Source organism: Pseudonaja textilis, chromosome 2, assembly GCF_049901715.1.
Source record: "Pseudonaja textilis isolate UNSWEBS1 chromosome 2, rPseTex1.2, whole genome shotgun sequence".
NCBI classification, from domain to species: Eukaryota; Metazoa; Chordata; class Lepidosauria; order Squamata; family Elapidae; genus Pseudonaja; species Pseudonaja textilis.
In genome coordinates this window covers 95,953,784-95,968,273 of record NC_141991.1, presented here as the reverse complement: position 1 = coordinate 95,968,273, position 14,490 = coordinate 95,953,784, and the positions used below count along the sequence as shown (strand labels likewise).

The window sequence follows — 14,490 nt, the reverse complement described above, 5'->3', positions numbered from 1 at the left end:
GCTTTTGGAGGGATTGGAATTGGATATTATTTGCTGGATGTCAGTGACATTTTGTTAAATACGGCTGGCTTCAAGCCAGGAAGGAATGGGGGCTGGTTCAAGATAGATTTATGGGTTTCCTTCAAGTGTAAAGGCAGGGAGTCTTAACTAACAACAGTGAGCAGTGATTGTGTTGGTGCTTGCTCTCACTGCTCCATATTTATATTTAATTCTTCTCTAATAACCAAAAAAGCACATTTGTACCAGGAGAGCAATAATCTGCTTAGACTGATACCAATTGATGTACATGGTTCTTCTCATTTGCATTTGCCTCTCTGGATCATTTGCCTGATTTTTGCTTAATATTTTAAGAAAGCGCTCACAAACAATTTTGCCCATGTAATGTAGCTACTTGTCTGATTTCTTGTCAATGGTCTTAAGAGACAGATATTTGAAAGTATCATTATACTAATCTTTAACTCCTGTGCCTTCTCAGCATGCTAAATTATTTCTTATTCTTTTTACCTCCTTATTATTCCTGACTGTGATAAAAAAGCAACCAATTGCATATTCATAACTATCTTTATACTTATACCTATTATCTTATGATTGCTTGACAAAATAAAATAAATAAAAATATGTTTTTATACACAAGGAGGGATATTTAAATGGAGCTCAATATAACTTCTCCTGATACGGATTTTTAAAATGGAAATTGGTGACTGCTGTTATACTTCTAAGAATTTTAGTCTTGTTTGCAAAACTGAAACTTACTTTGTGTTATTACTCACTAGGAATCTATGTAGGAATTTGCTTTGGTCTGAAATTTCAAGTTCAACTATAATCTCTTATTAACAGAGGGGGAAAAATACAACAGAAAAAATATTTTAAAAAATTTCAGCCACTTTTTATATGTAGTTTTTCTATGTATTTGCATTGTAACTATCTTTGGGTTCTGCCACTTTTTCTTTTTCTGTTATTTTTTAAAGAAAGCAATAAAAATAAATTTTAAAAAGTCAGAGAAGGGGGAAATATAACCCTCTCAAATAAGGCAAAACATATCCCACACCTTGCATATTATTAATCTCAAAAGGGTTACCTCAAATATATATACATAATCATAGGATCTCAGAGCAAATTTTGCCTGGTAACTGGCACCTATTGAAAATCTCAATATTATCCTCTGTTTCTTACAGTTACAGCTGAGACTTTTTTCTTCCCTAAACCAGCTTAGGAGCAAGGTTTTATCATTTAAAGAAGTGAAAGATCATACTTACAAGGGTGCTGCTAAATGCCACCTGAGATGGAGCAATTCCCCAGAGACCCTGATATTTCTTTCTTGCATGTCCCTGAAAATAGGGACGAGCACTATGACATCTTTGCAAAGGCCTAGCATTGTTTCTCTGTGTTGCTGTGATTGTTTCTCCAACTTTAGAAGGGAGGCTCAAATGCTTTTTCCAGTCTTCATTCTCTGAATCAATTTCCTTGTATGAATCCAACCGTTTAGCTATGAGAGATAGAAAGAGCCAAGAAAGTGTTGTGGTTAAAATGTTGGACTTGAGCTAGGAAGAGCCAGCATAAAGTCCCCACATATCCCAGGGCTCACTAGTTGACTTTAAGCCAGCTACGCTCTTCAACCTACTCCACACGAGTCTTAGTGGGATAAAAGAGACCATCTTGTTTGTCCCTTCAAACTCTTGAGAAAGGTGCCCCTTCCATTAGTTCTAGCGGGGAAGACAGAAACAATGGGGGAGAGGCAGTCCCGCAAGTCATCCGTGGGGCAGGAATTAAGTCTTAAGGGGAATGGGAATCAGGTACAAAAGGTCATATTAAGCTGATTTATTGCTACTCATGCCTATGCACACAAATAGGTTCAACTAATGATCAGCACCACTAGGAATTCAGGTCCCTTGCACACAGTCTAAGAGTTAGATAAGGATGAATGGAACTCAAGAGGGGTTGGACTTAGATTGCTTGTGGCTATGTAAGATTCTAGGCTGATCCCTCTTTAAATTCCACCCTCAGGTTCTGCCACTCCTTTCTCTACAATGGAGTGTTTGAGGGCACTCCCATACAACTATGGACTTTATTTTTCCCCAAAGTTTGCTGCAATTCTGCACTGCTTTGTGAATATCTTCACTACTGTTCCTTGGGATGGGGGTGAAGTTGAGGTAGCCAGTGTTTTCTCTTGCAGGGAATAGTAGTGAAGCAAAAAATTGGGAAATCCCCAGAGTTGAGATGAGGTTCCCTCACATTTCCAAAATAAATGCTGGATGGATATCTTGTATTTGTTTAAAGCTGAAGCTGATTTGATCTTAGTCCAGCTTCTCCCCATATAAACTTGTTTTCTCAGAGATGCATCTATCTCAAAATACCTTTCTGCACCCTTCTTGTGTGAGGGCCTGGAATCACAAAGGGTTTAATTTGTGAGAAACTTTTTTTATAGATAAACGTACATATGGTATGGTATAGTCCTGTCTCCTTTGTCTGCACACAATGTATCTTGTAGTCTATCTCCTTCTCAACTTCCAGGAAAGGACTTAAGCTGTAGGACATTTGTTTTTAATATTGGAGGGAATTTCTTTCTCCTCTGGCAGTTTTCACATTCAGACTAATTTAGCACTTAAGAACAACCATACAAGCCTTACCATTTTCCTGATGTGAAAATTCTTTCCCATTAATTGTACATCTTCGAAATACCATCTTGTTCTCTGTCAGTGTCCCTGTTTTGTCAGAGAAGATATATTGAACTTGTCCAAGGTCTTCAGTGATATTGAGTGCTCGGCACTGTATGGGCAAATCTTGCTCTTCATTATACAAGGCAATATCATTATGAATCAAGAAGACTTGGCCCAACTTGACTAGTTCAATTGATATATAGAGGGAGATAGGAATTAAGATCTGAAAGAAGACATTTCTCAGCATGTTAGAAATTATTTTGCTGAATAATTTTCAGTTTCTTTTCTTGACATTAACAATGACTGCTACAAGAAGTGTTTACGGAGATTTCCATAACATCTCCCATGTCTTACTCTAAGATCTTTATTGCCCTTAAGAGTTGGGGCAAATCTACAAAGTACCCTCTTTCTCAGTCACTCTGAAGCTCTACAGAGGTCAGGAAAATAATAACATTTATTTCCCATGGTTGGTAAACTTTACTGTAATATTTATAGCATTTTAGCACTTGTTTTTTATTCTCTGCTTGATATTGTTTTTAAATTTAACTGTCAGATTTAATGGTACATTGTAATTATATTACTGTTTTTACAGTTGCTGTTTTTAACTTTTCTGCTAGACCCTACAAGAACTTTTTTTAAAAAAAGTGATGTTCAAATATAATAAATGAATCTATCATGACACTATATAGTTATAGTAAGAATATATAATGACAGACTACAATGGGATTCTTCTGGAAATTTGTGATGTATGATAGTATGGATTTATGTTGGATTAGGTCTACTATTTTTACTCTAAAATTGGAGCACTTTGTAAATATATTTCTGCTCAGAATTTTCCAGTAAAGTCATTATCTCCCCATTCCTTTGCAATCACTGGCATTTTTCATAAATATTCTGGATGTTCCCACAACCTTTTAGAACATTTACAAGAATATTGTCGCTATTTTAAGAGTCATTTTTGCACTAGTATTTTCTTCATGATCATGCTGATAACAATGCTCTCTAATCAATTTGAAAGAAATGCTGGTCTTGTGTGAAGTCCAACGTCTGTCTGTCTGTCTGTCTGTCCGTCCGTCCATCCATCCATCCATCCATGTATCATCTATCTGGAATGACCAATTTCTTGTAGCTCCTAAACCATGTCTAAATCTCTCTCTGAAGAGACTTGCATCCTCAGGAACCTGTTTGACTAAATGAAAATAGGAATTTGCAATCTCCTGGGTACATTTAGAATTCTGTGTAGATCTTCTAAACCAAATTTCTTTCTTGAACTATATTTCCATTACATGTAAATCCTACTGCTACTCATACAAACCTGAATGTTTTGTCCTGTAAACAAAGTTTCAGGTTGAGATAAGGAGTAAAATTCAGGAACTGAGATATAATCCTGGGTCAACACACAACCTTAAACCTCCTTTTTTCATCCATACAATAAATATTTTTCCCACCTGTAAAAGGATGATCATTGTCAGGAATGTGTAGAAACCTGCAAGAGCTGGAGCAAGGTAGTTGCCATTTATGTCTGGGATGATAAATAAGGGGTGGGTGAGAAAACTTCCATTCCAAATACTTTGACCTGCATTCAAATACAAAATATTTGAGATAATGAACTCATCACAGCACATGCAGGGAGTTGTGAAGAGAGAGGCAACTAAGTTGTTACTTGGAAGGAGCAGCATTTGGTAGCTGGTATGGATTTTCCCCCTTCTCTTTTTCCTGTCCCTCCTCATTAATCCTCCCCTCCCCCACAAATTCAGAGCAGGACCTTCTGCAGGAAGGATCTAACAATATGCACAGAAGAGGGAAGAAATATCCTTTTGCATTTACAGAAATTCACTGATGTAATGTGGTATGTAATCGACAAGGAACTGGTTCATTACTCTGTAATAATTCAATGTGGAAAGATCCCCCCCCCCAGTTTTGTTGTACCCATCTTGAGCTATTTGCTCTACAACTGTAAGCTATAACAGCTAATTCCACTTCAAGCATTCGGATGTGGCACTAGTTTATAAGCCTTAATCTAATAAACAGTTAAAAAACAAACTGTGCTGTTCTAAAGTATACAAAATTGGATTTTGTATCAAATGAAACAGGAGATTATTAATATATATCAACATCCAACTTTTTCATTAGAACGAGTTTCTATTTAAATGAAATACAATCAGTGTGTATTTAAGTGCAACATTAAAGTCTCAGGGAAAGAACACTGAAAAGCAAAAAAATAAAATAAAAATAAAAGTCATTTTCTACCCATCTCCTTATAATGAAATGTATGCCAAAAAGAAATACTTGCAGGGCACTCCTGGGAAGTGTGAGGAAATAGATCAGGACATGTTCCCTAGTTTTAAGGCTTACCAAGATTAAGACTAAACTTATTTACAGTTCGCTTTTCCATTTTTGATCTATTTTCTTTTTCGCCCCGAAAAAGGAAAACATACTGCATTCCCACTCTATAAAACTGATCCAGTTGTGATCCCCGATTAAACCAAGACTGTAACTTGAACCTGAAGCTCTCATTTTGTTAAAAATGAAAACAAAACAAAAATGAACTGCTGCTTAGTTATTTCTAGATAGTTCAGCTCTTTTTGTCTGGCAGATTACAGGCATGCCATGCCAGTTTCCTCAAAGGCTCTCACTATACAAAAGAAGTTAAATGAGAAATCTTACAGTGGAGCGTTTTGCAATTCAGTTGCAGACTGACACTTAGAAATTGGGACACAAGTATAGGAACATTTGTTTCTTCTGCCAAATATTTATTTGTAGAGACTTGGTGGACTTGTTTTCATTATAATTTGACATCCTTGCAATCCTGGTCACATTAGGACACAATCTTTGCAATTGCTAAGAGAGCAATCTTTTTGTTTGCTTCTTATTGAAAGTGAGTGGTACCATCTAGGGAATTTACAACAATGAATTATTAATTTTAGCAGTTAACTTTTTCTCTAGATCCAAATTTCTATCCATATTGAATGGGCTTTAGAGCTGCTGTTTCCAAAGTGTTTCTCAAAAGCTTATTATGGGCTCCACAGTGAAAAGACTAGCAATGGCAAAAAAAAAAAAAAAAAATTCTTCAAGGCCATTATGACTCTTTCCTTGTAATTTGCAGCCAGAGTCCTAGTCTCATTGAAGAATAGAAAGGAAAAGAAGGAAAGGAGTCCATGCAGATTTTATTCTGCAAGTTATTGCTGACTATAGGGAGAGGTGCTCATCTCTGTTTCAAAGCCATGAGCCAGTGCTGTCCAAAGACTTTTCTGAGGTCATGTGGCCAGCATTACATTGTGGAGCACTGTTTCCTCCCCACTGAAATGGTACCTATTTATCAATTCGCATTTACATGTTTTCAAAATGCTAGATGGATGAAAACTAGTCAGCAATGCAATGCAATGCTCAGGTCTCAAACACAGGCTTTCTGTTTTCCAGCCAATAAGCTCAGTGTCTTAACTACTGAGTCATTGTGCCCATGCCTGCCCATTTCCTAATAAAAAGAGTAATAGAAAAAAAAAGAAAGAATAATAGCAAAGCTCAAAAGGCCTAGTGCTGCAGACAACATGAGCGCACATCCACACCAAGAATATCCCACAGAATAAATTTTAAACATTAAACAACATTCCAGTATGGACATAGATTTTTCAACTGGAGAAACCAATTTGAAAAGTTTGAAAGACTATATGATCTCAAGAAAAAAATATGCTTTTCAAAATTATTAGAGCAAATTAATGATCCCATTATTCCAAAGGATCATGTATTAAGATCCCTTCATTGTTGGTGATAAAATGGTGGTTGGGTTCATATGTCATTGTGAAATCACTTTTTCTGTAACATAGTATATTGGATAAGCCAAACACTGACCACTGACCATATTAATACTTAAATGGTGGTTTGCAAAGCACAATAAATGGCATTAACTTCATTTATATTATTAAAAATTAAGCAACCACGTTGACTGATCAACATATGCAAATACAGACTTAGATAATTTTAGATGAGATCTCTATGACTCTTCAGAGTTAGAAAAAAAAAGCATCTTCCATCAACAAAATGTCTTCCCTAAAATATCCATGCACTAAAGAAGGGGTTTTTAACCTTTTTGAGGTTGGAGAAACTGCTCAAATGATGGAAAATTGGCTGCATTTGAATAAACTGCCCCCTCTTAGTCTCTCACAGGACCCCATCAAGTTCTCATGGAATCCTAGGGTTTGAAAGAATACAGTTTGAACATCTGAGCTAAGCATCCTTTAGATTCCCCCCACCCTTTCTCTATAAAAACTGTTCCTTTTTTCTCTCTTTTTCTTATGGTAAAACATTAAAAAAAAAGATTTTTAAAATGAGGAATTTTCTAAAGGTCTATAGCACACGGGGACACAGTGGTGGTGAGATGGGTGGCAAACACATTATTTCATAATAATAAATAAATAAGGTTTTCAGTTAAAACTGAAATTTATGGGGCATGGGGTGTTAATTTTTTTTGTTACATGAATCTAAATATGTAACTCTTAAATATATAGATCTACTTAACGCTCACATGGATCATTCTTTTCTTTCTTTTTTATATAGTGACCCCTACAGAATAAAAAGTTCTGTAAATTGTTCTATTTTACAATGTGGATTATATTCAGATTAAGTTTAAATTAAACAAATTTATTGCTAGAAATTGCAATAAGTGTTGTTGCCTGAAGCAAAATATAAGAGAGTGGGCCTTTTCTATTGCATATATACAAGTCAGCTGGACCAGCAACACATCTTTATTCATTTTTAATATTAAAGATCTACCTATAATGGCCAGTAGAAACAATACAGAAATAACAGAATAACAGAGTTGGAAGGGACCTTGTAGGTCTCTCAAGCAAGAGACCCTATATCATTTCTGATGAGTGGCTGTCCAGTTTCTTCTTGAAAGCCTCCAGTGATGAAAGCACCCAAATCACCTCAATGAACAAGAGGAAGAACTGCAATCAAGCCAATGGTCAGATTAAAAAAAATCTGAATCTGGGGCCAAAATATAATTTGAATAAGTACTTTAGACATGACCCTCCCTAGTTCTCATGAAGATATAGGGAGGAGAGGGAAGGTGCAGTCAGATCCCATTATTTTAACCTTATTATAAATTAGTTAACATTCATACTATTAATGTCTTAATCTGGTCTATCTAGAGATGCTGATCGTAGCAGATCATAACAGAGTTAGTATCTGGCTGCTATTGTTTGCCACTGCTCAGATTCTTTCTGCATGTGCTATGCGAGAGCCTCTCTTCCCTCTGTCAAAGGGCAGCATTGATCTTCTCATCTGTAGAAAAAACCATCCAAGTTCATCATGTTACAAAAAGACTTTCACAAATAGTAGACTAGTTTTTTACCACTGTTCCATACCTAATGCTCCAATGAGACACATGATGAAGAGCAGTCCCACACAGAAGAATATATCCATGTTCATCTGTTGTTCTATCTTGCTGCGTTTATAACGAGGACCTCTGTTATTCAACATCGCTTTGGTTTCGTGGCCTTCCAGGTGTGCACATGCATAAAGATAAAATTATCTTATGAATATAAAGAACTCAGGGATTACTAGAAACCAAACATTAGATATCTCTAGCCATGCAAGCATACATTTTCATGGTTTTTTTTGGTAATACATGTTTAAAGGATAGCCATGTGCAAGAATATGATTTCCAGATGTCGAGTGCCTTGCAGTTTCAAAGGTTTTGGAAAGAATTGTATCTCAAAGAGGATCTATTAATATCTTCTCTGGAGGAAACTCGGAGAAGCAAAATTCCTGCTCAAATTAAGAGATAAATCCTGGAGAAAATAAAGGACGTCTGCAGGTGTGTTGCAAAGGACATACTTTGAAGTCAAAAGATCCTTGGTTCAATTTGTGGGCATATAATTCTTGGACACATCAAAGGAAGAAACCTTAAAGAAAGTGAGGGATGGATTGATTCAGAGAAATGGTCCAAAGAAGGAGAGAAGAATGTTCACATTGTGCACAAAGAATAACAAGTTCATGGAAAAGATTACAGACGGATTATACAGAGAACATTACCAAATCCACAAATCCACAAATAAGAATACTCATCTTTTTAGGTTGGATTCAAGCATTTCCTATTTGGAATAATAAGGCTGAGATTGGTACAAAGACTTCCTCATCTATCTACATATGTAATTTGAACTGCATTCTTGGCAACAGACTTCCAGTGGTAGACTGACATTTCAGAAAGCCAAAAAGATTGCATCAATATATCCTGAATTCCTAAAAAATCTTGGATTTACCGGAAATAAAATAATGGTAAAACTGGGAGTTTTTAATCTGCAACTGAGAGGAACAGCTGCCAGATAGCACAGATAATTAGATGAAGCTGTAGTTTGATGGGTTATTATGTTCTTATTGCTGCTCATCAACCTGGATTTATAAAGCTGAAAGGCTTTTTAAAAATATCTTGAAAATAAGTACATAAATAGTTTGTATTTTTTTTCTTTAAGAGAAAAAAGGAGGAAGATCAGGAGGGGTCTTTATAAAGTTGTCCACAATGTGGAGAGAATAAATAGAGAACTATTTTAAACTGAACTTTAACAAAGATTTTTTTTTATTGCAATTATTTAATAGTTACATATTTAAAGAAAGTTAAACATTAATTTCTTTTAGGTTTCTTAATAGAACAGATGGCTGTAATGGATATATTATTTACTTCTGCTGAATGTTATTTATTATTTTAAGGCAGATACATGTTAATAAATGGGCAGTTTCTAAATTTGGTTAATACTATTAAAAATAAATGTCTTCTAAATCTTCTGAATAAACGACTCTCCCCAAAATAAGAAGCAAATGCTAGCTAATAATTGCTACATGATTTTACAATGGTCACTAAATGGTGGTCAAGGTTCCCCTCGCATATACGTGCTAGTCGTTTCTGTCTCTAGGAGGTGGGGCTCATCTTCATTACAAAGCTGAAGAGCCAATGCTGTCTGAAGACGTCTTCCTGGTCATGTGGTTGGCATGACTAAATGCTGAAGGGGCACAGAACGCTGTTACCTTCCCACCAAAGTGGTCCCTATTATTCTACTTGCATTTTTACATGCTTTTGAACTGTTAGGTTGGCAGAAGCTGGGACAAGTAATGGGAGGTCACTCCATTATGTGGTGCTAGGGACAATGGTCACTACTTACATAATTTTTAAAAAGACTGGAACAGAGCTCAACAATACATTCAAGGTGCCTTCCGGTTTGCCAGGCTTCGGCGGCGGCGGGGATTCGCGACTGTGCGCGATCCCTGTTGCGCTAGCTGTCTTGGTGCCTCCGATCCTGATGGGTCTGGAGGATAAGGCTGCCCTGTAGAGGCAGCCGAAGACAGGGAGGATCTGAAAAGGGGTTTGGGGGTGTCGCAGACCCCCTCCTCACCCAGCTTAACCTCCTTTTCTCAAGGCGGTGGAGCGGCGGTCAGCAATGGCCGCCACAAAGAAGCCGGCAGCTGGAAAAGCTGGAGGAAGAAGGAGAAAGAAGAATCAGAAATGAAAGTGTTGGCTGAGCTGGGAAAATAACAACCTTTAAAACCCTGGAACAGAATTGCTTGAATTGCCTGAAAGATACATTGTATCCCTAAGAAGAGAAAAGCGGCGGAGAAAGCTGTCAAGGGAAAACTTTTTTTTAATTCACTCTCCCACCCCATAGAAATAGCAGATGGAGACTTGGAAAATATATTTGGGCACCGAAGGTAATTCAACTTGAAAGTTATGAGATAAAGGATTTTGGACTTTGGATTTAACAACTTCAGAAATTGGAAAACCCGTATTTGAGGTATGGATTTCTGAGCGTTTAAAGGGAAATTGCTGTTGTAAGTGGGGGGAGAGGAAAAAAAAAATTCTTTGGAGCAGAGCTTGAAAAAGGAGGAGACTGCCTAGAACTTTAAAGAAAGATATACTTCAATGGGAACTTTTTGATCAATCAGTAACCCCAGAAAGAGAAATAGAAGAAGGGGAAAAAAAAGTATCAAAAGAAATAGTTTATTTGGATCTTTTAGTGACTTTGGAATTTTTTAGAATTATTCTTGATTAAAAATACTCGGGTGGTTGTTTTTGAAGAAGTTTTTCTCTTCATGATGGCATTGCTTCTGGATGAACTAAAAATTCAATACCAAAAATATAAAAAAGAAGAGCAAGATGGAAAAGATACTTTGGGCACTCTTTTTCAATTTTTAGAAATGGTGGTATGCACTTATGAAAAACTGACTATGCAGCAGGATGACTGGAATAAAGAAGAAGAAGAAGCCATCTTGGATGAACAATGGGTTTTCTTTGGGGAGGAGGAGGAAGAGGAAAAGAAAAAGGGGATTTTAAGGTTTGAGAAAACAATCCAAAAAGAGAAAAATGAGATGAAAGGTGGATACAAGGTTGAAAACAACAGAAAGGGGGTAAGCAGAAGAAGAAAAGGGAGGAGGAGAGACAATGGGGTAAAAAAGGCAAGGAGAAAAATAAACAAGAGAGAAAGGAGGGGATGAGAAGTCTTAATGGTGGGAAGCAAGACTTAAAGAAACAAAATCTATTTAGAGACAATGGGTAAATTTAATTGAAAAAGGGATTCTGGAAGGTACATAAGAGTGTGTTTTTGTATGTGTATTTAGAGTAAAATGTGTATTAATATATATGATTAGCTTTTTAATGGTATCTATGGTGGGTTATATGCTTTTATTTTGTAATTGTAGTGTACTTGCTTTTCTTATAAAATTTATTGTGTAATTTTAGAATGTACTAATCAGAATCCCAATATAATGTAAGTGTTATATTAAGCATTATTAAGTTAGGGGAAAGAGTCAAAGGCGTTACTCCAATCAGTGTACAGGAGAAGTATATTTAAAAAGAAAAGATGGATGGATAACTGGAAAAGAACAGACAAAGAATGATAAGTATTATGAATTGTATTGAGATAAGATAAATAAAATAAAACTAAGAAAGATAAAAGAGGGAAGAAGCTATATAGAAAATTGAAAATGGTAATAAGATATGGAATGATATATAAAGTAAATATGATTTTTGAATTTGCATCTGTGCGAAGAGTTTTAACCCAGGATTAAGCAGCTTTCAGAAATGATGTTTTTTATGTTTTATGTATTGTATGTTTGTGTATTGTTTTTTGAAAGGCAAAAATTTTTAATTAGTAAGAAATATAATCTGGATAATAGAATGAAAAGGAGAAATTGGGATAAGATATGAAGTTGAGCAGATAACGTAAATATATATATTACAATTTGGAAATATTTTGTATGTCCTACTGGTTTTTCCAGAAAGATCTTCTATGTTATTATGCCTTGATTGTCTGTGTGTTCTGTAAAGTTAATAAAATTTGTTTAAAACAACAACAACAATACATTCAAGGTTCTATCATGGAATCTCACATAAGTAGACCGGAGCCAAGAAATCAAAACAATATTTTTAAAAATGTCTTTCCTTTCATAAAACTATAATCTTTGGTGATCTCCTTCCCAAGAACTTTTCTGAGTAGTACTGAAATCCTTAAGTTCCAGATGATCATCTTCTTCTGAGCTCATGCAAGAATGTAAAAACAACTGTGAGATTCTGGCCATTAAAAAAAAATGTAGATGTAACTTTTATTTTTTTAAAATAAATTCTGTAGTTGCCATCTGGGGATGCTGTTTTTTGGTGCTTCAGGGGCTGTGCTGACAAATCCTGGATTAGTTCACTATGTGTTGGGCAGCAATATTAATGGAAATTAACCATAAGCATTCAAATGAGTTTTCACATTCTGAAATAATTGGCTTAATAGAAATTGGCAATAGCTGCTCCATCATGTTCTGCTTGTGGCTTTCTCAGCACCATCTGGCTGGCTACAATGGAAATCAGAGTGATTGGTTTAATGGATTTTTTATTTGATCCACAAATCAATTCATAAATTCTGTCTCTGAACCCACTCCAGAGGCAACAGACATTATAGTCAATGGAGATTACTTCTTGGAATGAGAGTTCCTATAGAGCTCCCTGAAGTGTGATAATCAAAGAAATGTATTTGATATCTAAGTTAATTCATGGACTATTACAGGAATGGAAACAGGGCTAATGATGGTTGTTGTAACTATTTATTGTTGCAAATTTTATTTTGTGAAAGCTACATTATATGCCACATCTCACTTCCATGAAAACAACGAAGTTTTATTTTAGTCTCTTAAAAGAATGTAGGGATGTGCGATGCTTCTAGATACTATTTTCCTCTGCCTTTTGGGCTGATTGAATCTCAAACCATTGTTCAATGCTTTCTGCAAACCAGCTCTGGGGCATATCAGCAGACTTGTATTCCTTGCCCCATTTGGAAAGTTCATTTGCATTTTTTGTCCTTTGTTTCAGAGACACATGGGACCTCTTTTTCAGAGAATCATTCTGTGTTTGTTGGTATGTATTTCTCTTTTGGTTTCCATGTGCCCAAGCTTTTGATTCCTTGCTAGCATTTTATTTAGCCTAGCAGGAGAAAAGTGTTCAAGTACAATTTTGTTTGCATGTGGTTCTCATGGGGGTTTGTTGCCTTGCAGCACTCAGGATTTGCTGGGATAACGCACTTCACGCATTATGCAAAAATGCCACTTTTGCAAGATTTACAATGATTCACAAGCACTACCATGGTGATCTGATTCCATGTGAAGAGGAGTTATTTGAAGCTTCCCTGCATTAATAATTTCAATAGTCAGTCTTTCCTTGCAATGGCTTTTATAGCAGGCAATTGGAAAAAAAATCTTGCAATACAGTCAGCAGATGTACAAAAGTATAGGTGAACAAGTGTGTGAGCAGTGTGCCAGCATCTATGTGTGTGTGTGTGTGTGTGTGTGAAGAATACTAAGAATGCCATTGTTCTTTCAGTGCAGGTAGAGCAACCTAATGGAATTTGGGGACAATGCATTCAGCAATTGGCTAGCTTAAAAGGAAATGAATACATGGCCAGCAGTCTTTGTGCATAGCTGTCTACAATTCAAAAACTACAGTCGTAAAGGGAATATAATACTGAATATGCTTGAGATTATAGATAATGAGAACAATGTGGAGAAATCATAGATTAGGTTTAAAGTCTGTTGGGGATTATTTGCAAAAACTGAAAGGATGGCAGTTAGAGAACTCTTTATTCACAATGAATATCAACCGGAGCCAAAAAATGCAGAGTACTTTAATGCCTTAAAACCTAATTAGATGGCCGACTGACTTCTAAGTAAGTTTGACTGTTTCACAGCTGCCAGAGTGACTTAATGAGAATCTACTAGTGCGTGTTCTGGGTGAACATAAAGAAAGTCCAATAAGTTAAATCCAGCAGTGAATAATTTTAATGCTTCTTTAGTTCTTCCCAAAGTGAATCTGAAGTACCAACAAAACAGCAGGCCAGAAAGAAACACAGAACAAATTGGAATCTAATGGTTCCCATTTCAGGAGAAGTTGTAACCAAGGAATTTTATTTCATAGGGCCTGATTATTTAAAGGACCATGTATTTTCTGTGTTTTTTGTTTGGCCTGCAAAACTAGGTATATTCAGCATGTCCCATGCATTAAGCAGCTCCACCTGATGTGATCCAGCAGGCATGTCTTTTCTGTTGCAACCCCTGCCAACTGGAATACCATCCCAGATGCATTTTGCCTCATCTGAGCTCTTTCTCCAAGATTTGGCTTAGAGTGTCTGATCTTGATGAACACAAATCACCGGAGCCTGACAGATTACATCCCAAAGTTCTAACGAAGCTGGCAGAGGTCACCTCAGAACCACTGCACGATATCTTTCAAAAATCCTGGAGCACCGGGGAATTACCAGAGGACTGGAAAAGAGCTGATATGGTTCTCATCTTCAAAAAAGGAAAAAAG

At 36.2% G+C, this 14,490-nt stretch overlaps 1 protein-coding gene across 3 annotated transcripts in view; it reads right to left on the bottom strand.

The window, feature by feature from the left end:
- ATP10B (ATPase phospholipid transporting 10B (putative)) overlaps positions 1-14,490 on the bottom strand; it is a 143,177-nt gene that overhangs the window by 25,723 nt on the left and 102,964 nt on the right. For all 3 annotated transcript variants that reach the window (XM_026696155.2, XM_087924582.1, XM_087924581.1), the window contains 4 exons: positions 8,024-8,155; positions 4,106-4,233; positions 2,628-2,880; positions 1,257-1,486 (listed from right to left, as the gene is read on the bottom strand). In XM_026696155.2, coding sequence (XP_026551940.1) covers positions 1,257-1,486; positions 2,628-2,880; positions 4,106-4,233; positions 8,024-8,155 — 743 coding nt within the window. The remainder of the gene's footprint in view (positions 1-1,256; positions 1,487-2,627; positions 2,881-4,105; positions 4,234-8,023; positions 8,156-14,490) is intronic.